The sequence below is a fragment of the Vanellus vanellus genome (genome assembly GCF_965231255.1).
Source record: "Vanellus vanellus genome assembly, chromosome: 17".
Taxonomy (NCBI): Eukaryota; Metazoa; Chordata; class Aves; order Charadriiformes; family Charadriidae; genus Vanellus; species Vanellus vanellus.
Genome location: NC_138922.1, coordinates 7815511 through 7837960, shown reverse-complemented (window position 1 = coordinate 7837960; position 22450 = coordinate 7815511). Strand labels below are relative to the sequence as shown.

Genomic DNA, 22450 nt, shown 5'->3' with positions numbered 1-22450 from the left:
CTGTGATAACCCAAAGTAACTTATAGAGGCTATAAAAATTCCCTTCCTCATCTCTTTGGAAACCAAAAAAAAACCCTCAAAACCAAACCCGCTCCTGTCTGTAGCTCAGTACTTCTACCATGATGTAGAGGGGTAGGGTCTGGGCTCCGGTGTCTTTTAGGCTGAATTTCTGGCTGGGGTGTGCCCTGCAGGGAGCTGGACAGCCCCAGGCAATGCCTCCATGGCAGGATTCCTGATCCCGGGCACCCTCTGCCGTTGGGAGAGACAGAGCCAAGCCTGGATGTTGAGCAAAGCACATGGCTATCGCAGCACACTGTGCCCAAAGGTGAACCGTATCCCCTGGGACACACTGACAAGGAGGAGGAATTTCCCATTCCTCTCGAGCATTCTGCCAGTCACGTCCTGGCTCTAGGGATGGAGACCTCCAGGACTGGACCCTGCATCTGCCACCACAGCCCTGGGACAGCACACGGGGTTTGGAGAAGGGAAAGGCAGACCCAGTAGGTGGGTGAGAAAGAGAGAAAAGAGTAGAAAAATGGGGAAAGATTGAAAGACAGCAGCAGAGAGGGTTGGAAGGTAACGAGCAGAGAAGAGGAAAACCAGAGAGAAACACAGCTTATTTTTGTGAGCAAGAAAATGCCCCAGGACAGCAGGGTGACCCAAAAGCAGTGCTGGGTGCACCCACGCGAGCTGCAGCGATTAAATCCCTGGGTGACCGACACGGAGTCACCATCCCACCTGCCTGGGGACACCCGTAAGCGCACCAGAGGGAGGGTCCGCTCCTCCCACGGTTTGCTCACATCGGCACATTCGTACTCACCGGCTCAGCCTCCCTGCCCGAGTCCTGACGGGATGTACTAAACATCGAGGTATTTGGCCCCGGGATCCTTCAAGGTGAAAAGCAGTATAGTAACGTCTGCAATTCATTACCGGGGTTATTTAATGATTCTTGTATTATTACTAATTAAGCTTGTTATTCTGTATGGTAGCTCCCGGGGGAGATTGAAGCATTGCCCAAGGCAGTAAACGCTCTTTCCTCTGTTGCTGGCTGTTGAGGACAAAAGAGGGAGCATAAATCAGTGCATTTAGCCCATGGGGACTCTGCACCTCTGGCCTCCGCAAAACATCACCGTTATCAGCTCAGATTCACCGCAGGGGAGTCTGCGCTTCCCCTGGGAAAGCTACGGACTGAGAAAAAAAAAAAAAAAAAAAAAAAAAAAGTCAACCACTCACCCCAAAGAGGAACTCCAAAGGATCAGCAGAGGCCAGGCAGAGCGCACCCAGTACTGCGGGTGGCAGCCGGCTGGTGGCAGCACAGGAAAGACACGTGAAGGTCTCCCTGGGCTGCAGAGCTGATCCTGAGCTCTCCTCCACCATCCCACACCGTTCAGTTTGATGCTGTCCCCGCAGTGCTGCAAGAAGGAACACAGCGGTGAGCAGGCAGGAATGGGGCTGACAAATGCACGGCAAACTGCCGCCTCGCTGGGCTTGCCCCGGAGGAGGCAAGCAGCAGGGGCGTCTCCAAAGGAAGCATCCTCATGAAGGGAAAGAGCTTGTCCCTGTCCACTCAGAACTGCACTGGGTCCCCTTAGGTCCCCCATGGAAGTATAACTGCTGGGGTAAAAGAGATCTTGAGCAAAAACTCTCCCCTCACCTGGCAAATGCTTGAATCCCATCTGCGCCATGGTTTGTAACGTGACTCGTTCCTCATTGCAAGGAGAGAAGTTAAGCTCCTGAGGGCCAGAGAAAGGTGATCCCACCCTGAAAAGTCAAAGGCAGTGAGTCTGCAAAGGGGAACATGGATTCCAATCCCCAAATCCTGCCCTGTTCTAGCACTAAACCTTCCTCATTGTTGTCACCATGGGTGAGAAAATATTGAGCTGCCCTTGGCACTGAACAGATACAAATGCAAGTTTCTTCCTTTTCCTTGAAAACATTCCAGACATAGAGTGCACTGATGGGAATAGTACAGGGTGAGGCTCAATATTTACTGTGCTCAGTTAAACAGAAAGCCAATCCCAAAATCATCAGCAAAAGTGAGTTCATCACCTGAACCATCTTCTCTCAAGGGAAGAGATCTCGTGTGTAGGGAGATGGGTTTGATGGGGTGGCCTTGCTCTATGGTGACCATGACCCTGCGGCCAAGCGGTCCGTGCCATACTTAGCAGTGTTGTCACCTCATGCCCTCCCCAGGTAAATAACCTTTATCTCCTCATCTCTCTCCTGCTTCCCCCAAATCAGCTATTGCACAAAATGGATCACATGAGTTTCTCTGAGAAGCCCATGAAGCACTGCTGCCAGCTCCAGACATGGTATAAATCACAGAGACATCCCAACGGCTATAAATTCTTCGGCTGACCAAGCTGCAGCAACAGGGAAACTTCTCCAACAGCCTGGCAAGAGCAGAGATTTGGATTCCAGACAGCAAACCAGGTTGGTGGACTGGCTTTGTTTGAATAGTTAATTTGCTTTGTTTCAGGTTTTTCATTGACAATCAATGAAGTCCCGAGCTTGGCACGGGTGAGGGGCGTTAAAGGGAGTGACAGCGGAAATAGTTCACATCCTGACTGGTATAAACCTTGAATCCAAAGATTCCCAGGGCTTTCTTACCTGTTCTCTAGCCAGGAAGTGTGACATTTTCTCAGAATGTTTAGTGCTTGACATTTAGAAATCAAACCACATTGGCCATTTGCCCCAGGATATTTGATCCTGTAGGTGCTTTTCTGGTGCTTTTCCAATATCTTGCATCAATAAACACCTAAACCTTGCGTGAGAAATTAGGCATGCTTTGTTAAACTGACCTGGGATCTCCCCAAGCAAAAGCATCTTAAGCAAGAATACAGCCTTCAGGGAACCGGGAAGAGAAAGGTTGAAAATGAGCTCATCCCTCTTTTTGCGCTCCTTGTCTCAGCTTTCCCCGTTCCTCTGATACGTCTTCTCCTCCTCATCACATGTCCTGCTTTGGTCCAACCCTGGACTACTCAAAATGAAGTGACGCCTCTCATTCATGGGGCTCTCCTCCCAACAGCGTTAACCCTCAGCTAAGGCATTAGCTGAACCATGACTGAAGAGCCCGTGCGGAAGGACAGCGAGATCAGACACCCCAACTCCAGCATGGGCTGCGGACACAAGGATGACAAAGCCAGCCTGGCTTCAAGCCAGCTAGCATCTTTCAGCCACCAGCCTCACCAGCCCCCCTCCACGCCTGCCTCCAAGGAAGTGTGGAAAAAGGGCGGCCGCATGTTCTCCATCCTGCTGGCCGTGCACTTGGCCCTGCTGGCCTGCACGCTGGTGAGCAGCGGGGCGTTTGAGAAGATTGCTGTGCACGATTATGATGTCTTCTTCCTGCTGACTGTCATGATGCTGATAGTCATCATATGGATCATCTTCTACCTCGTCGGCACCTCCCGGTGCCCAGATGCCATCCTCTGCAAAGACTCCCACGCTGGGCCCGTCTGGCTGAGAGGTAGGAGCTCTCGGGGGGGTCGGGCTGGAGGTGAGGATGCAGGGTGGACAGTTCATGGGGACATCAGTTATTACAGGGGAAACAGCAACCATCTGGGGCACAGTCTCCTCCTCCTATGCTGGGGCACAGCACCATGTCCTGCTTCAGATGGTTACTTCCTACTGCCTCCACTGGTTTCACCGCCAAGTCTCCCTTTATCCCGCAACAGCTCTTGGTACTTTACACCAGGTTTATTCCCAACCGTGCTGTTGCTCTTGCAAGAGCTGGTAGCCCCAGTCGGAGAACAGGGTGGACTGAAAATCCCTTCCAGCCAAAATTATTGTGTGATTCTGTTTGGTGCCAAAATAATTTGGGTGCTGGGAGAGGAAAAACAGAGGTAGAAGCAAAGCCTCTACACAGTCACAGTATCACAGTATCACAGTCATAGTTCCTCTTCTTCCTCTCACCTATCTGCATTAGCGCACACATCTGTCCAACCACAGGTATTTTGGTTCCTCAACAGGAGGCCTGATCCTATTTGCCATTTTCAGCCTTGTCATGGATGTGTTCAAAATAGGATATTACTCAAGCTTCTACAGCTGCCTGTCTGCAATCAAAATAATCTACCCCATTGTGCAAGCAATATTCCTGGTGGTCCAGGTGAGATGGTTGTTCTCTTGGGGAGGGGTAGAGAGACAGAGCCACCAGGTGAAGGAGCTCTGATCTCATGGATCATAGACATAGTTCAACTCTCCCTGCAGCAAATGCAAGCGGCTTAACTTGTCTCCACTCCCCCCCCTCTCCCCCCCAGCCCCAGCAAATATCTCCTCCCTGCAACCACAACAACTTCCAGCTATGGCAACTCACTTTAAGGCACTGTTTTCAACTTGTTCCTATCCTGTGACATTTTGGCTAATGCCAGGATAGCTGGTCACAAACTCTAAGCAGCCCCCATCCAGCCAGGTCTCCTTTCCCATGGAGAAAGGAGAGGGAGGAGGACAGTCAGGGCAGGGACTGCCTTGCAGTTTGAAGTCCTGCACAGAGGACTTCCTGCTCTGGGACGACGGCAGGGAGGGAAGAGGTCAGATAGGGACAATTTAGACAGGAACAGGGGCTGGCCGTGGGCAGAGCGATGGCAGTGGGACAGGGCAGGAGGAGCAAAGAAAGAACAGACCATATCCAGCAAATGGACAAGATTATGTGCTAGCAGGCTGGGTGCAGATGGACCCAAGTGAAAGAGGCTCCAGCTCGCTCTCTGCTGAGCAGGGAGCTCCCAACTGCGGAACGATGTGATTTGCTTTCTTCCTTTGTTGGAAATAACAACTTATTTTCTTGCCTCTGCCAGACATACTTCCTGTGGATCTCTGCCAAAGACTGCGTCCACGTACACCTGAACGTTACCAGGTGAGCACTGCCGCTTCTTTAAATCCCGCTGGCTCAGAACACCGGGGCCACCGCAAACCCACTGCACTGTCTCACACAGCTAAGGTGCAACAAGGGGATAATCCCATCTCCCTTAATGCTGGCCAAAGCTACACCCGCTCGGTCTCCAGCTAGCCCTAGATCCCAGCTCAAAGCAGTTGAGGTTCATGACCTGTGGATCTAGCAGGGTTGGGTTTCAGTTCAAGAATACAAGCATTACTCAAAGCAGATTAGTATTAAATAAATAATTAGCATTAAATAAAATGATTCATAGCTGACTTTTGCTTCCCTGGGGAAGACGACAATGCAGTGGGCGAGCCTCAGGCTAAAACGAGATCTTGTTCACTTTTGCAAGACCGGATCTGCTGGAGACCAGTCCAGACCTATTAATCTATTCACTGTTGAGGAGCTCTTCCAAAACCAACAAGAGGAATCAGGCCTTGCTAATTCTCATGAGCATGGACAAAAAATAGGAAGAGAGCGAGAGCAGCAAAGCAAGGGTCAGGATTTCTTGCCTCGACCACTAGAGTCCTTGCACCACTTCAGGCAGCTCCCACGGTCTCTCCGAGCACACCCACGTCTATACCATGGATCGGAGCAACACAGCCTAGAGCTATTGCTTTAATCTCATGAACTTTCTTCTTCTTCTGCAGGTGTGGCTTGATGCTAACGCTGACTACAAACTTAGCGGTGTGGATGTCAGCAGTGACAGATGAGTCTGTTCACAAAGCGCATTCAAAGTTGAAGAAGAACATGACAGAGGACATCTTCAAATGGTTCCTGAAAGGTAATCTGCCCATTTGTGGAGCCATCTGGTCCAGGGAGGGAGCGCAAGAGGTAGAAATTGTTCTGCAAGTCAGGTTTTAACCCTTTTCAGAAGGCCTGTGTAGAGCTGAAGGGTCCTTTAACAGAGCTGGTATGTTAAAAACCAGGTCTTAATGTTCATTTCTTAGCCTGTAGCACAGAGGAGTCAGAAAGGTGGAAGGGCCTGTACAAATGGGATGGGGATGAAGAAGGGAAGGAAAAAGAGAGATTTAACCTGCCACCTAACTTCTTCAGAAAGAACACGAGCACCAGAAAGCCGAGGTTGAAGTGTCTTTGTTTTCAAAATAGTCACGTATTCTTCTGTCTTTGGTCTTGTTTTTCACTGACTAAGTATGCAGTTCTTCAGGGCTGCTAAGAAGTGCTGGCTCCTTGTTTTGATACCACTGCATCTATGTGTTTTTATCTTGTTGCAGCGGGAATGAGAAGCAGCTCAGCTGAAGAATGCAATTGCAATAGCCAAATCTGCCAGATCTTCAAGAACGGCTACTTTTGGCTGTACCCCTTTAACATTGAGTATAGTCTCTTTGCCTCTGCCATGGTCTATGTCATGTGGAAGAACGTTGGACGCTTCATAGACCATCACTCCCACCACATTCAGCGCCTGAAGTTCAGGCTTTTCCGAAGGACCTTCTTTGTAGGCATCGTGTTGGGCCTCATCATTCTGGTGAGTGGTTTGGGAGTCCTTATTCTTTATGAGGTGCAGGTAAATTCCAGCACTGAATCCAGCAAGAAGAGCCAAGCACTCACCATGTACTACATCTTCAACATTGTTTGTCTGGGCCTGATGTCTCTTGTCTGTATTGGTGGTTCTGTCATCTACCGGTTTGACAAGAGAGACATGGATCGGCACAAGAACCCAACCAGGACCTTGGACGTGGCCCTGCTGATGGGTGCAGCCTTGGGGCAGTATGCTATTTCTTACTACTCCATTGTGGCCATTGTAGCCAGCACACCAAGGGACACTATCAGTGCACTCAACCTCACCTATGCCCTCCTAATGATTGCCCAGCACACCTTCCAGAACATCTTCATTATCGAAGGCCTTCATCGGCAACCCCCCAAAGAAGACCACAAGCATGATTCTCACCAGAAGGATCTCTATGGACTCACCTTTGTCAACATCAATGCAGTGTCCCTCCGTGTGCCTGACAGTGGCAGCACCTTGGCACCTGGCGCTGCCGCTGAAGCCATCCATCCTTCTGACCTCGTGCGGTCCCTCACCGCCCCCAAGAAGATGAACTGGAGGAGGAAGTTCTTAAGGGAGATCTCCATGTTCCTCCTGCTGAGCAATATCATAGTGAGTACAGTTTGTCAGGGCGGGGGGAGAGGGAGACAAGCACAAGGGAGAAGCGTCTGTGAAGGAAAGGGCACAGCCCACGCAAAACCAGTCCTTTCTGTGCCTCCAACATACAGGGAGCACACTTATACTGGTGTGTGCCGATAGCTGCGATCCCTTTGTCACTTGAAAGCAAGAGCAACTGCCCTGGAGTTAAGAGATTTTAGGCTATGCTGACAGAGGCTGTCACTTATCACCAGAATGTCAGACAATAAAATCGATGGGTAAAAGAGAAGAATCAGGTTCAGTATTTGCATTGGGTGTTAGCGGATATGTAGAATAGCTTATTAAAAGCAATAAAACACATTAAACCCTTCTCTTACGCACCCTAAGAAAGGGTGTAAAGCGATAAATGCCTGGGCTGAAGGCTGGGTTTTCTTGAGAAACAGCAGCATGACTCTTCTCAAAACCCACGGCCTTGGAGTCCCAACCCTGATCGTGGTTGCTGTGAGGAAAAACTGGGCACTGACAACTTCAGATGGGTTTTCCACTTTCATGAGCAGCCAGGGGACTGCAGTTCCCTGCAAAAGAAACATAGCTACACCTCCAAAGAAATGAAGCCCACATTATGTCTCCAGAGACCCTCCAAATCTTCAGCTAGTCAGTCGCATCATGTCCTTGAACCAATTTTACACATAAGCTCACAAAGAATGGGCTGACAACCCCCATGCAACCAGATACACACGCTGGCTGGGCTTCTGAGCTCAACGTACACAACCGAGCCTGGGGAGACCAAGCTGCTGCCAGCTCAGCGCTGCCCATGCTCGCTCCATCCAAAGAGTTTGGACAGGCCAGGTTCGTGCTAACACACAACGTGCTCAAGTTCTTGCCCTGGTGAGTGCTTCAGCCCTCGGTTCAAGCCTGTCATTGAGCACAAATTGAAACTAGTCCTAGGGTACAACACTAGATCATACTTGATCTAATGCAAACACAGGCTCCTGGCATTGGTCTCATGTTCAGAAGGTCGCTCTTTTCCCACCTCTTGGTAGCTGTGATTGCAGGTGCTTACTGCACTGCACACCTTTCTCATGGCGCTGTTATTCTCCCGGTTTCTCCAACAGCTCTGGATCATGCCAGCATTTGGTGCCCGGCCCCAGTTTGACAATGATACAGAACTGAACTTCTATGGCGACTCCATGTGGCCGGCCATCGTGGACATTTGCCTGCCCTTTGGGATCTTCTACCGAATGCATGCAGTAGCCAGTTTGCTGGAGGTCTACATCATGTCCTAAAGAACTGTCTTGTAAGGAAGATGAGATCCTCCTCAACCAATCCACCTACTTCCTACCCCGGGGCTGGGAGACTGCCCAGACCTCCTGAGGGGTCCCCAGCGCTCCCTGAATCACGTCCCCTTGCAGTATTGGGGCATTTATGAACTGTCAGTGAAGATCATCCAAACATAGTCCAGATTTTATTTTTGCTACTTGTGTGTGGATGTGCGTGTGTGTGCCTGAAAGTTCTTAAAGCTTAAAGGAAAAAAGAGGAAGGTGTCTAGAGTAGGATCATGGTAATTACCCTTGGTTCACGCAAAGAGACTCACCTTCCTTTTTAAAAGCCTGTTCACTCCAGGTGCTCGGCCCCCTTGGACAGTCAGTGCCTGCCCGTGCGCAGACACCCGGTGGGTACGAGGGGCTAACGCAGGCGTGGAAGGCAAAGAAAGGGAAAAACCACTTCAACTTCTGGTATGGCCAGTCCGAAACCACTCCCCTGCAGAGATGTGAAAAACAAACCAGTGACCACCAAAGGCTCGGGGAAACATTTTAATCTTTCCTGTCTGTATTGCCCACTTATATCCGCCCCCTTGACCCTTCCCTGCACCAGACCCTGCTGTTTTCTTTCCTCTTCAGGGAGGCATCACTGCTGCCGGGTGGGTTTGGGCACTGCAGCCTCGTCGGCTCTACAGGAGAGCTGTGCGTGTGGTCCCGGGCTGGCCCTGACGTGGGATTCCTCTAAGCACACTTTTTTCCCCAGTTTTCCCGAATCAGGGCTCAAGAGCCATAAAGATCACTTGGGCAATACAGTCTGGGAAATGATGAAGAGATTTGCTTCTTGGGGTTGTTTTTCTTTTTTTGTTGTTTCTTTTTTTAAAAAAAAAAATAATGATTTTTTTAAAATATATAAACATTTTTTGTATGGAAAATTATTTATTGATTTTCACTGTAACACTGAACCCCTGAAGGGACCTTCTGTGTCCCGCGACGCAGGAATCAATCCAACGCCGCGGCCAATTTGATGTCCCGTGCCCTGAAGGGATGCTCGCGCTGCGCGCTCAAGCCCGTGCGGGCTCTGAGGCTGTGAGCCCGGCCCCGGCACCCCGACAGCCCCCGGCACCCCGACAGCCCCCGGCACAGGGCTCTGGGTGCCTGCAGCTCTCCGTGAACCACTGTATGGTTGAGGGGGCTTTCAGAGCAGGACTCGTGGGCTGTAGGAGGTAGTAATGGGTCCTCCGCTGTACCCAGAGTCCAAGCGGAGCCTCAGAAAGCCCACGGCGCCAGGCTGGGAGAGCGCGTGCCAAAACGGCACAGCTGAGCTTTGTCTGTGCCCTGAGACATCAGGGTTTATCGTTCCAATAAAGAGCACCGCAAAGGCGGCAGAAATCATCAAGCCTTTTCCTGTGTACATCCACCAAAGAAAAAAAAAACAAAACAAAAAAAAAGCCAAACCAAAAACAATAAACGGAAATCACGACGCTAGAAATCGAGTGATGTGATTTTGCAGCCGACGGCCCAGGCTGACGGCCCAGGCTCAGGCCTTTCGAACCACCATTCCCCCCGCCAAACCTACAGCACCAAACCAGAAGGGACCGGTGCCCCCGGCTGGTCCGACACCAGCCTGCCTGCCAGCAGCCTTTTTCCCAGGCGGGTAGAAGATGGGGTAAATCCCAATTTCCCCTGCCCCCAGAGGACTGCGCTGAACCGGCACCTCTGGGGGGGCCGATCCTTCCCTTCCCCAGCCCGGGAACGGCGAGGCAGTCTCTCCCAGCCCCACCGACCCAGCACAGGCCTGGCTCTATTTTTCCCATTGATCTGGTAAAGATACGATCTCTCCCTAGAAACTTTACCTTCCATAACACAAAAGCCTTATTAATTTTAACTGAGGGAGCCACAGATTAAGTCAGAAAAGAGACGTAAATGGTGCACAGACGTCAGTCTTACGTACACCCCTAGACATTGTTTCAGCCCAAGCTGCTGAGCTCAGACAGGGGCAGAAAACACTTTTAATCACCTGCTGTGTCCCTGGGGGCCACACCGGGTTTTCCTCCTACGCACTCTTCCTGGTGCCCGGTCCCAGGTTCCCGGGCCGGGCGCACTGCGGCAGGCAGGGCAGAGTTTGAACTGCTCTTCTGTTCCAGACAGAGACCACGGGGGCACTTCTGGGAATAAACAAACTCGCGATGGGTGCAAGGAGAACCCCACCACTCCCCGAGCAGCACTGATACAGCCAATGCCAAATCAACCGCTCCGGGGTGGTGGGTCAGCAGGAACCACGACACCCAACCCCAAGCAATCATATCAGGATAAACCAAAACGCTCTGGGGACAGCACAAGCTCCACAAGGGCCCCCTGCTAACCCGAGGCATCCCCAGGCTGCGAACGCAGGGTCAGCAGCGGTTTCCAGCCATGGGCTGCGTTCTTCTGCCTTCACTATGGACCTGCACCACACCTCCTCCCAGCCCAGTTAAACTGGGGGACATCCCTGCCTGACGGAGAGTTTTATGGGAGGGGAGGACACCTCGAGCATGAGTACCGTGAAGGGGTCCTGCTAGTCAAGAGCCACTCGGTCCTTCGTACGCACATCCTCGTGACAGATCCCTACAGCTCCATCTTCCGCACCTGGAAGGAGGGAAACCGAGGCACGGGCGCTGGGTGAGCAGAAAGCCTGTGTCAGAGCAGAGAATGAGGCTGGGCCCTGAGGCCACCGGCAGCATTCTGCTGACTGCTCCTGTCCTTGCATCAATTACAGAGCAGAGATCCGATCCGAATTAGGGGGTGGGAGGCAGGGACAAGGATGTGCCTCGGGGAGACTGTTTAAAAGGCAGCCGTTGCAAATGAAGAGCTACAGGAAAGCAAAGGTCTGCCCTGAGGCTCTCATGTCCTGCCAGGGGCTTCCAGTCTCGCTCGCTGTGGCATAAAAGCCACCTTGGTGTGCTGAGGACCTGCTGGGCTGCTGGGGTTTGGCAGGAGCACCAAACCCCACCAATAAAAACCACTCCCCAAAGGGATATCAGGGTTAAGAGCCCAGATCTGAGCGCGCTCAGGGAGCATCAGCCCTGCAGGTCCAGCCCCAGGACTTGAGCCACTGCATGAGTGTTGAAAAGGTCCTGATCCAGACCAGAGGCACGCGGTGCTGGAGCCAGCGAGGGAGAGCAGCAAGAAGGGGAAGAGACAAAGAGCGGGAGATCAGATATCACTGCTCAGAAAAAAGTAGGGAAGGCCATAGCCAAGGCCAGAACTGAGTCATCATCCCGCCACTACCAGGGTTTCCCATCCCCTCCTCTGCTTCTTAATCATCTGTTATTTGAGGGCGAGTTTTGTTTTACTAGAGGAAAAAAAAAAAAAAAGAAAAAAAAAAAGCCTTTTATCTGGGTGATTTGCTCTGAGGTGTGTCAGGGACAGGGGAGGAATCCAAGTTAATTATTACCTGTCAATGCAGCAGCTGGAAAGTGGGCGCATTGAGGAGGTCACAAGGCTGGAGACGAGGGATGGCTTCGCAGCACACGGCACGGTGCAGCCTGCCAGCAGGACCGGCTGCGGGGTGTGCTGGGAGCCAGGGAAGGAGGTGGCGGTGGAGGAGGCACTTCCCAGGGACCAAGGCAGTGGTCCTCACCAGCGAGGAGCAACTCAATGCCGGCAGGAGGTTGAAGCACCGAGGGCCAGCGGGGGAAACACAGAGCCGTGCTTCACGAGTGGAGCCAGCACATACCTACGGAGCCCATCTGCTCCCGCAGCGAGGGACGGAGCCGGGGCGGCGCAGCATGGCTCACCCTCACCCACGCTGGATGAGGCTGCTCTTTGCAGTCACCCCAAGAGGCGCTCAGTCATCAGCCCCACGGGAGACGTCACCGGCACGGTTATCGTCGGGGGAGAAGGAAGGGTGTGGGCCAGCCGGCGGAGTCGCGCGGCGTTGCTCAGGTGGCCTTTGGGCAAACACAGTGGCTGGGCACAAACCCCCGGGTCCTGTTTACAGATCCGCTTGGCCCAGCCTGGGTGTTATTACTGCTAAGTGCACAGATAACGCCATTAAGCAGCACACTGCCGATAGCAGAGGGGCAAACATCGCTCCTAACGTTCAGCAGCTTTCTCTCAGCCTCCGAGTAAAGGCAGCTTCTGCGGGGCAGAGACGGGCAGTGATTTATGTGATCGGTTAGTTCAACTCATCCTCACCCTTCCTGCCCCTCTCCCGCACACTTGCTTACTTAATGACTCGGTTACACTTGTGTCAATACGTTCAAGTTAAACGGCCGCTCTTCTTCAACATAAAGGCCAAGTTAGGAGGATTAGCCAGTTTCCCAGGGCTTCACAACTCCTCCGGGTTCAATCTTGGCTCCAAAGCCAGCAGAGGGCAAGTCAGGCTAGGAAGGGTACCTCATCTTGTCAGCCAAGATGCACAGTCCCCGTTGGCAAAAACCACCAGGGCACAGAAGGCCCCAGCATTTTATTTCAGGCCCATCTTTAAAGGAAAACCTCCAGTTTCCCTCAAACTTATTTACCCAGCCTCCTTCCTTCCGTTTCCCAGTTCTGCACTCACCCCAGTTTAGGACCACGTGCACCAAAAGCCAGCCAGGTTTGCCTGTGTCTCACATGTAAACCGCTGGCTTTGTTCGACAAAGAGGCCACCAAATTGCTCTTGGGAGATCCCAGACCCCCGCTAAGCTCTAGAATGGGGTCCGGAGAAGAGCCAGGCGCCCGAAGGAGAGCCTGATTGCACTCAGGGGATCCCAGAGCATCAAAGCGAGAAGCAAGGACACGGTCCCGCAAGCAGACTGGAGGTGTTGATGCTTTGGGGGAAGGTAGGACAAATCTATCTAGCCATAGGCATTCGTGAAAACCTGCCCAGATCAAAGCGTGCAGGCTCCCCCACAGCCAAGGTTTTGGTCAGACATTAAACATGACTGTTTTGCTGGCAGACATTAAAGGCAACGGCTGCACTGGCACACACTGGGTGTTCTCGCCTAGGACCAATGGGCCCCTTTCACTCTTGTTTTCCGTCCCTTTCGTCACATCCCCGCGCATGATAACCTGTGCTCCCCCACCCACTCCTACCCCTAATCAGGTTCTTGGGAAGTGTTTCATAGCTCTGAACTCCCGACTCACGTGTTTGCCAGCTGCAATAACCCCCAGGGCTTGGGGGTTCATCCTGGGACACACAGAAAACTCCTCTCCTTCCATGGAGAGGTCCATCCTCGCCTGATGGACCCTTTGGGCTCACCAGCTCAGCCAGGAACGCCAAAATCCCTATTGCCAGCCACAAAACTAGGGGGATCAGCTCACCACAGAGTCCCAAGACAGAAATCAGTTTGCCCTGCGATAGGAAAGGGAACAGAGACAGCACAGCTTGGACTTACAGCATCCCTGACCCCGCGTAGCTGAGCCTGTGGGGTTTGCACGTGAGGGTCCAGCTCTGAAGTCAGCATTAACACGCCATAGCTATCACCCTATAGAAGCTGTCACCATAGAAGCAGTAACCTTTCTGCCAGAAGTGCATCAAATTGTCACCATCCCCGCATCTGGGCTGCACGGTGAGTTTTGCCTTTTGGGTCACAGTTTGGGTATCTATGCCCTGGAGAAAGGCACAAAGTAATTGCCCACTTGAGAAAAAAAAAAAAAAAACACCTTAGGATTTACCTAAAAACAAGGGAGTGGGGAACTCAAGTGGATTTTAGCCAAAGCAGCGTGGCTAAGCACTCCCAGGCACAAGCCTGTGCCAGGAGATTAGCTCTATACTCACCTGAGCTATGGCACAAATTAGTCACCGCAACTTGTGGTTTTACCAGTTGGCACATCCTGCGCCGAGGCCGTCGACATGGGGCAACCCAGCAGGTGTATAAAAGAGCTGACGGCTATTGGCTGCCCTTGGCAGAGCCGAGAGCTTCTCACTGCGTAATTAATGTAATGACAACAATAAACCCAAAGTAAACAAGGAGAAAAAAAAAAAAATAAATAAATCAATGGACTGAGAGCAGAGGCCACATTCATCAGGGAGCAGTCCTGACGGCTTCTGCCTGTGCCTCGGTCCCTGGGAAAGACTCACGTGCATCCTGGTGGCACTCCAGCAAGAGGTTTCAACGTCGGCTGTAGCGGAGGCAGCGGCGGCAGCTGCTCCCACTGGGAAGCAGCAGGAGGCTGCGGGGAGGTAAGGGCTGGGGCTTGGCTGCTCTCAGCAGCACGCGGCGATGGGGCGAAGGGGTTGGGTCCACGGCGGCAGCTGCTGTGTGCAGCCTGGGTACCTCCTGATGCAGCCGGGATGCGTTTCCATCCGATTCTTCTGATTTTATGTCCTCTCCCCTCCCTCCCCTGATCCTGAAAAGCAGAGTAGTTGTGGCCCTAAGAAATGGGAGTGCATGCGCTCCTGCGCTATTAAGTTGGGAGAGTTTTGGAGCCAAATGGGGAAAAGTTTAGGATGAATCTCCACTAACAGAAGTGCACTGAACCCACAGAGAGCGAAGGGAGACGGAGCACCTCCGTGCACGTGCAAAGGAAGAGGAAGCACTGAAATTTCAACCCTTTCTGAGACAACTTCTCCCCCAAAGCCCCTGAGAAAAATACCTATAATTCCACCCCCCACCTCAAACACGTCTCAGGGTTGTGCTTTCACTCCAGCCACCCCCGTCACAGCTAAAATTACCCCCTGGAGTGAAAGCATTTCCATTCATCGGATCTCTAGGAAGGCTGATCTCGCCTGAGTGCAGCACACGAACAAGGAGATTTCTCTCTCATGGGCAATATGGTCCTACCAAGATTCGTTCCAAAAGCTAGGCAGAAAAGCCCCCGGGCTCTGGATATCTGTCTGGGTCAATTCCTCAAACTCCTCTGTGTCAGTGCGCTGGTGGCTCTGTGCTTTTTCCTCTGTGCTACAAGTAGGAAAAGAAAGAAAAGCAGATGTTAACTCTGTCCCATTCTCAGCCCTCCTGGGCGGGAGGCTGCATCTTCACCCAGCAGCCGGGATCAAAACTTACAGACCCTCTTTTTTGTCTCTCCAGCTCTGCCACAATTTGTGGGGCCGGACGAGGAGCGTGGTGTAACTCTCACAGTCCAAAACCACAAGGAAGAGGTTGGACCCATCAACCAAAATCAAACAGCTCTGAATTTTAGAGCAGGTCTGAGCTTGCTCTGTGTTTCCACCCAATCCTTACAGCAACAAAGGGAAAGGAGGAAGCCTGAATCCAGGGCTGCACACAGAGTTGTGAAAGGTGAGGATGGGGACAATTTGGTCACCTCCAGTCCCAACAGCTCCAAGTAGTGGTGGGGTAGGGCAGAGATGTCAAATACCCATTTTAATGCAGTTGTCTCTGGACAGCTTTTGGCAGAAGGGCCTTTCCCAGTGCCCTACAATGATTCTGTCCCATGGGGGAATTCAATGCCCAAACTGGGCTAAACACCAGTCTCTCTTTTCCCCTACATCCAGCTTCTGGAGAGGGAAAGGGAAGCTGCAAAGCAAGCAAGGGAGGTCACCACACAAGTAGCTTTCACAACAGAGCACATTTCAGCCTGCCCCTCACTGTCCCGTTTACTTCTAACCTCCCCTTTGCTCACGTGGCAGGTGACCCACAAGCAGATGAGCCATGTCGGGCAACAACGCCTCAAAGCAAAAGCCCTGCCATCACTGCAAGAACAGGCCAGCCTCAGCCCCACCAGGCACCTCCACGATCCACTATGAGAAGTTCTGGCTGTACCGTCACTGCTCTTCAGTGCAGCAGAGGGACAGGCAAGCCCAGAAAGCTGGGCAGCTCTTCTCAGGGCTGCTGGCCATGAACGTGGTGTTTCTGGGCAGCGCCTTCATCAGCAGTATAATTTTCAACCACGTGGCCATCACACTGGCAGACCTCTGGATCCTACTTTCCATCCTAAAGGTCTTGTGCCTGTGCTGGATCATCTACTACCTGCTGGGCACCAGTCGGCAGCCGCACGCAGTCCTGTACCGGGATTCCCACGCTGGGCCTATCTGGATTCGGGGTGAGTTCTGCTTTTATTTATCATCTCATGCCTTTCCCTTCTTCTCAGTGCTTGTGATAGAGAAAATAAAGAAATTCTTCCCCCACTACTAAAAGAGCTGGAAGCCACAGGAGATGTAGTTAGCTTGTGGTGCAAGGCTGGGAGAAGACAGGGGCATAGTGGATGCTACAGAGAGGAACTTGAGCGGCTGGGAAAGTCTTGAACTTGGCTTCTCTTCAGCCTCCAACGCAACCTCACTCTGCATTCCCTTCCCAAAGGACAACCCAGGCACCTCCCAGCAATAAAGCACAGTGGGAGAGATGTAGGGAAGGTTTTAGGCATGGCCACTTTGCAAAGGAAGAGGAGAACCACCACATTTACCCTCCGAGGGCGTCAGCAGCCCCATGCCACCCTTGTCCTTGTTTAACATCACATTAGTCCCGTTTCCAGGGGAAGACACCTAGCCAGTGAGTCACATCCCAGTGACAACCAGGCTTTCCTGGAGATTTCCCATCAGTAGTTGCCCCACTTTGTGAAATGACACTTCTCCAAGCAGCCCTGCCTCTAGTCTATTATGGAGTTTCTAATTAGCACATGGTCTCGTTCACTAATCATGGAGAATTAAACAGAAGAAAGCTGCAAGGTACCTGAGTACCTAGAGCTGCAGAGAGGTGTCCAAGGCAAAAGGGAGAAATAATTAAAGGGTCCTAACTCCTGCAGACTCCTGCTGCCAAAAGCCTCAGCAGACCTGCACTCATCTCAGGTTCCCCCCCCCCCCCCCCCCCGCAAGGCCGAAACCATCAGCTGCCATTAGCTTACCTTTGTCACTCCAGACTGCACAGAAAAGGTCAAAAATGCTGTTCCCACCTTGTATCCAAGCGCCAGAAAACACCTTGCATTGTCTCAACACCTTAAACCAGCCGAAGCACGCAACCAGGTTCAGGAATCAGCCCCCCTCCCCTTGTCCCCTTCTCTCAAAACCATGAGACTTCCAAAGGGAAAGGCCTCCAGCTCCACCCAGATCCAAGAGACATGAGGTCTCCAGTCCCCATCCACCCTCAGATGCTCCACAGATACGTCTTTGTTTATTTACTGGTGCTTTTGCTGTTTGCTCAGGGTCAGTGCTGCTGTTCGGCAGTTTCAGCATCCTCCTGAACGTGTTTCAGATCGGCTACAGCGCAATTCTCATCCAGTGCAAATCCAGGGTGGAAATTGTGTTCCCCAGCATTGAAATCGTTTTTATTTTCACCCAGGTACTGCACATTACCCTTCTGGAAGCTCGCTTTTTCTCTCTGTCCCACTCCTGGGAGCCAAAGGGGTGGGAGGAAGTGGGGAGACTTGGGAAAGTGGGTGCACGAGGCATTCTCACGAACATTAAAGGCATTATAGCATCACACACTGTCTCAAATACCACCCACCCACCCACACTCCTTATGTGCCAGATCAAGAGACAAAGTAGTAAGATTTAGAAAGAAATCCCTCAAGCAATACCTGACGTAGCGTAGGATCCAGAAGAGTGTGTTTTTAAGCATCCAAGTAGGGAGAAAGGAGAGGAAATTTCAGGTTTTGCCAGCAAGATGTCCGAGACCCAGCCTCTCTCTATCTGCTAATGCATCCCCCCAGCAAAATCCTTTGTGCAAAAAAGCATCTCATACCACTTGCAGCTTGTTACTCTGATACCAACCCTCCTCTTTCCAGACCCAAATCCATATTTGAAAAGTAAACCAGCTCCCATCTTAGCCGCAAATACCCACCTTTGTACACGGCAGAGAAAAGCACATGTCCTAGACCTGCATTAGGTGCAGGCACGCACGCGCTGCAGTCACCTAAGGACACCAGCACATGCCCCAACACTGAGACGCATGTACACGCATGGCCCTGCACCGCTGGCGCAGAGGCAGGTTTGCTCCCGCTCGGACACATGCCTTCTGGCCCGCCTGTCCCTTTCCACCGCGTGTGCGGCAGGCTGCCAGCTTCACCCTGCTCATGTCATAACTGTTATCCATTTGCAGGCTTTTTTCCTGTGGCATCACTCTAAGGACTGCATTCAAGTCCAGCACAACTTCACCAGGTACAAAAAGGGGAAACTGCCTTCTCCTTCTCTAAAGGAACTCTCCCTTTCTGTCTACGCTCTCCTTTATTCCAGCTAGAACAGCCTTCATCTGATCTTGCACAGACTCTCTATATTTTGCATCGCACAAGAACCAAGCTATGACTTGACCAGACCCATCCTCCTCCCTCTCCCTCCATCCTCCCCAGCTCCCTCTGGTTTTCACTTGTGCCTTGCGCTGCTGCAAAGCTTGTTGCTTCCTCCTAACCCTAAATACCTCCCCGCTGCATGGCTCAGGGATCAATTCATGGACTGGAGGATGATGTGGGGTGGCCTCCCCATTCCTATCACTGGGAGATGGCTCAGCCTTCCCTCCCTCGACTGCACCCAGACTTAGGCCAGTTTCTCCCGCGAGCCTGGCATTGCCCACCCCGCTCCTGTACAAATGGCCAAACGGGAACGTGTTCAGCCGGATTATTGTGTGCAAACTCACGCACCAATGGCCGTACGCAGAACGGGCACAAACACACTGCGTTTGCACCCATCTGTGCATGGGTAAGCTGCAAAGGGCAGCACCACATGGCAGGTGGACACACAGTCAGCTCGTAAACAATCTCCACAGGCAACATGCTGTAGAAGCGCCTTTTTCTTCTCCCAGGTGTGGGCTGATGCTGACCATAGCCACTAACCTCCTCCTCTGGCTCTTGGCTGTGACCAACGACACCATTCACATGGAGATCGAGTCTCAGCTGCGCGAAGTGGAGCAGCGATTTGAAGGCAAGGCTCCTTTCTCACATCCCTATGTGTATTGGGCTGACATAGATGACTTCTAGGGAGACAACAGTTATTGATGACAATGACTCAGATATCACAACCAGTTCCCCTAAATGCTGCAACTTCCCAATTATTAGAGGTTGTTCCCAAGGAGATCAGCTGCAAGGGGAGAACTTCTTCACCTAGAGGAGGGGGATCTGCTATGAAACCCTGGAACTGAGGGCTAGGAAAGGAAAAGCCCACCATAAATTCGCATTTTGGCTCACATTTACCTGTTAACTGGCAGCAAAACATTGCCAGACTAGAAGAGACTCATGCAACTGCTGTGCTTTACTTTCTGAGGATATGAGGGGGTGGGGGTACTAGTATTCTAAGGGTAGAGATAGAGGAGGCTTCACCGTGAGGGGAGGGATGTCTCTCATCAAGCACCTATGGCATTGACCAGAAGGAGCACTATGTATTTGGGAGAAGACATTTGCTAAACCCTGTTATTCCGAATCCTCGCATCCTTGAGGACCAAGTGGTAATCACTTAACTTCCTACCGATCGCTCTTTCTGAGATGCATAGAGACAGACATTGTGCCTGCGCGCAAGAAACTCCCAAAGACAGCCATGAAATCCAGGCCATCTCCCTCTTAATTGTTGCCTTCCTCTTCTCATGCTCCAGGCAACGAGACTGCCTCATGCACATGCCCAAACACAACCATCTGCAAAGTATTTCAGAAGGGCTACATCCTGCTCTACCCCTTCAACACCGAGTACTGCCTCATCTGCTGCTCTGTGCTGTACGTCATGTGGAAGAACGTGGGGAGACGCATCAGCCACCACCATGTCCCTCACATCAAGCCCCAGTTCAAGCTCCAGGGGGTGGTCTTTGGGCCACTGCTGGGCACCATTGCTGTAATCATCGGTATCTGCGTCTTCATGATGTACCAGATCCAGGCCACCGGCTCAGCCCCCAACCACCAGGTCTTTGTGATGTATTATTCCTACTACATTGTGCTCCTGCCCCTGATGAGCGTGGGCGCAGTGATCGGGACAATCATCCATGCCTTGGAAAAAAAGGAGCTAGACACACTGAAGAACCCAACCCGCAGCCTAGATGTGATCCTGTTGATGGGGGCAGCCCTTGGCCAAATTGCCATGTCCTACTTCTCCATTGTTGCCATTGTGGCCACTGACCCCAGAGACCTGTTGAACAGTCTCATCCTGTCCCATTCTGTCCTCCTCATCTTTCAGAACATCACCCAAAATGTCTTCATCATTGATGGGCTTCACCGGCAGCCCTTTGCAGCAACAACTGAGGCCAGACACACAGGACACACCGGGGAGCAAGTAGTGGCTTCAGACCTACCCGGTGAAGAGGAAACCACGACAAGCAGCAACCAGGAGCACACACAGATGTCTCCTGGCAGAGAGGAAGAAATGAAAGAAGAACAGAATCATGAAGCCTACGACCAGAGACGAGTGAACATGCTGGAGCTGGGACAGGAGATCCGGAAAGTTTCTCTGTCCTATATCCATAGCTACTCTCATCTGAGTTGGAAGAGAAGAGTATTAAGGGAGATCTCGTCGTTCTTGGTTTTGTGCAACATCATAGTAAGTATTGCGATCTCTGCTACTTCACAGCTTGGCTAACCCGTCATGACCTGTGATAAAGACATGCTCTCCTTGTCTTTCTCTTGGGCCACTATGCCAGACAAGAAACCTTTGCCCACCAAGTTTCAAACTACTGGTGAGGCAATTCAGGACTGTTTTTTTGCTGTTAATACTCCACTTCCATAATTATAAAGTCTTTCTTGAAACCAAAGAGTCAAATATGGCTGGGTTTCCTGGGTGGAGGAAGGAGACAGCTAATAAATCCTTACGTGCCAAAATTTTAGCCTCTGAAAAAGTTATCAAACTCCTTAAGGGTGTTTCATGAGATAGGTGGAGAAACATGAGGCAGCAGCAGTGAGTCTTTGTAAACATGAGTCTCCAGGATTGAAACTCACCCAATAAAGTACACTGTGCCCTGGGATCTTGAATCAACATGGATCTTCACTGCAGCCTTAATCCAGTGAAAACAAATCGGCCAAGGAAACAGTGAAATACTGTAGAAAGATGAAGCTGGCTAGGGCAGAATGAGGCTGCCATTAGGGTTCCAGGAATTCAACAGGTTTTGACTTAAGGCAAGGAGTCAGCAGCATAACTTGCCTGGCAGGGAGACTCCTCTGATACTCTTGAAATAGTCCTACAACCACTTGAGCCAGCACTGAGATCAGAGTGCAGGTAGGAGACAGTTTGTCATACTCTGACTTCTGCTCTTTTTTTCTTACACATCTTTAGCTCTGGGTCATGCCCACATTTGGGGCTCACCCTGTCTTCGAGAATGGACTGGAAAAGTCATTTTACGGCTACTCCACCTGGTTTGCGATTGTGAACTTTGGCCTCCCACTGGGTGTGTTCTACCGAATGCACTCCGTCGGGGGACTCCTGGAGGTCTATGTCACAGCCTGAACCAAGTTGACTCCTCACCCCAGAGGCTGGAGTGAAACAGTGATGCTGAACAAAGATGCAGTAAGCAGCAGACATGCACATGGAAGCTCTTAAGCTTTTTTCCTTCCAGATTCTGCTTTGACTGCTTCTTGCACAACATCTCCCTGAGTTTCAGAAGAAAAGGAGGTTGGTTTATATCATCGTTTTTTCTCCATAGAGAATAGATTCAAAGCCCATAAACAGTCTTACTGCTCTGAGGAAGGATGCACGCTGGTACTTTTCAGTAATCTGCCAGTGGATGCTGTATAGTAGCAAGTGGGACTTTACCAGCTCCTATTGAAATCCTCCAGATAAAAGAATGCAAGAGCAGCCTTCAACAAAAGCAAGAGACTGACCTACACTCCACAGAACTTCAAAAATCCACAGTCAAGGACCACCAGCCCCACCACTGCTCACCAACCCTCCATCCTGCATCACAGAAGAGTCCTACCAGTACCAGCCACACTAGAAGCACATAACACCCAGTCATTCAGAAACAAACCAAACATATGCTTTTTATGTGTAACGTTCAGGAGGGTCATTATGCTGGTAGCTGCTGTAATGGTCAGAACAAGGGCTGTATCTGTTTGTTCCTGGTGCTGACATCTGGCACACCAACTTGCCTGAGGCCCGTAGGACCCGGCTCCACTGAAGTGCCGAGTTCTTGCAGTACCAAAGAACAGGACAGGCCTTCAGACCGGTTCAGCACAACTTTTCCCATTATTGATAACAAGCTACAGCATTGTCTTGCTTTATTGAGAATAAACACTATTTCTCCTTACAGGCACTCACAGAGCTCAGGTGAGAAGCACTAGAGAAGTACTATGGCTGATCTTTACTTGACACTGCTTGTGCATGATGTTATCACCAGCGGGTACTAGCAAAGGCCCCACTCTTGCACACAGAACTAGGTCAAGAAAGAGCTACTG

The 22450-nt window shown here is 51.4% G+C and overlaps 2 protein-coding genes across 2 annotated transcripts; both read left to right on the top strand.

Annotated features, from left to right (window-relative positions):
* Positions 1 to 3060: 3060 nt before the first annotated feature.
* Positions 3061 to 8260, top strand: OTOP2 (otopetrin 2; the record flags this gene model as incomplete). Its single annotated transcript, XM_082492188.1, has 6 exons — positions 3061 to 3466; positions 3969 to 4105; positions 4791 to 4849; positions 5521 to 5654; positions 6106 to 6989; positions 8090 to 8260. 6 exons carry the CDS (start codon positions 3061 to 3063, stop codon positions 8258 to 8260), a joined length of 1791 nt encoding a protein of 596 aa, XP_082348314.1.
* Positions 8261 to 15810: 7550 nt separating this feature from the next.
* On the top strand, positions 15811 to 21503 carry OTOP3 (otopetrin 3; the record flags this gene model as incomplete). The annotated part of the gene is made up of 6 exons (XM_082492176.1): positions 15811 to 16201; positions 17297 to 17433; positions 18193 to 18251; positions 18889 to 19007; positions 19672 to 20603; positions 21333 to 21503. 6 exons carry the CDS (start codon positions 15811 to 15813, stop codon positions 21501 to 21503), a joined length of 1809 nt encoding a protein of 602 aa, XP_082348302.1.
* Positions 21504 to 22450: the final 947 nt, after the last annotated feature.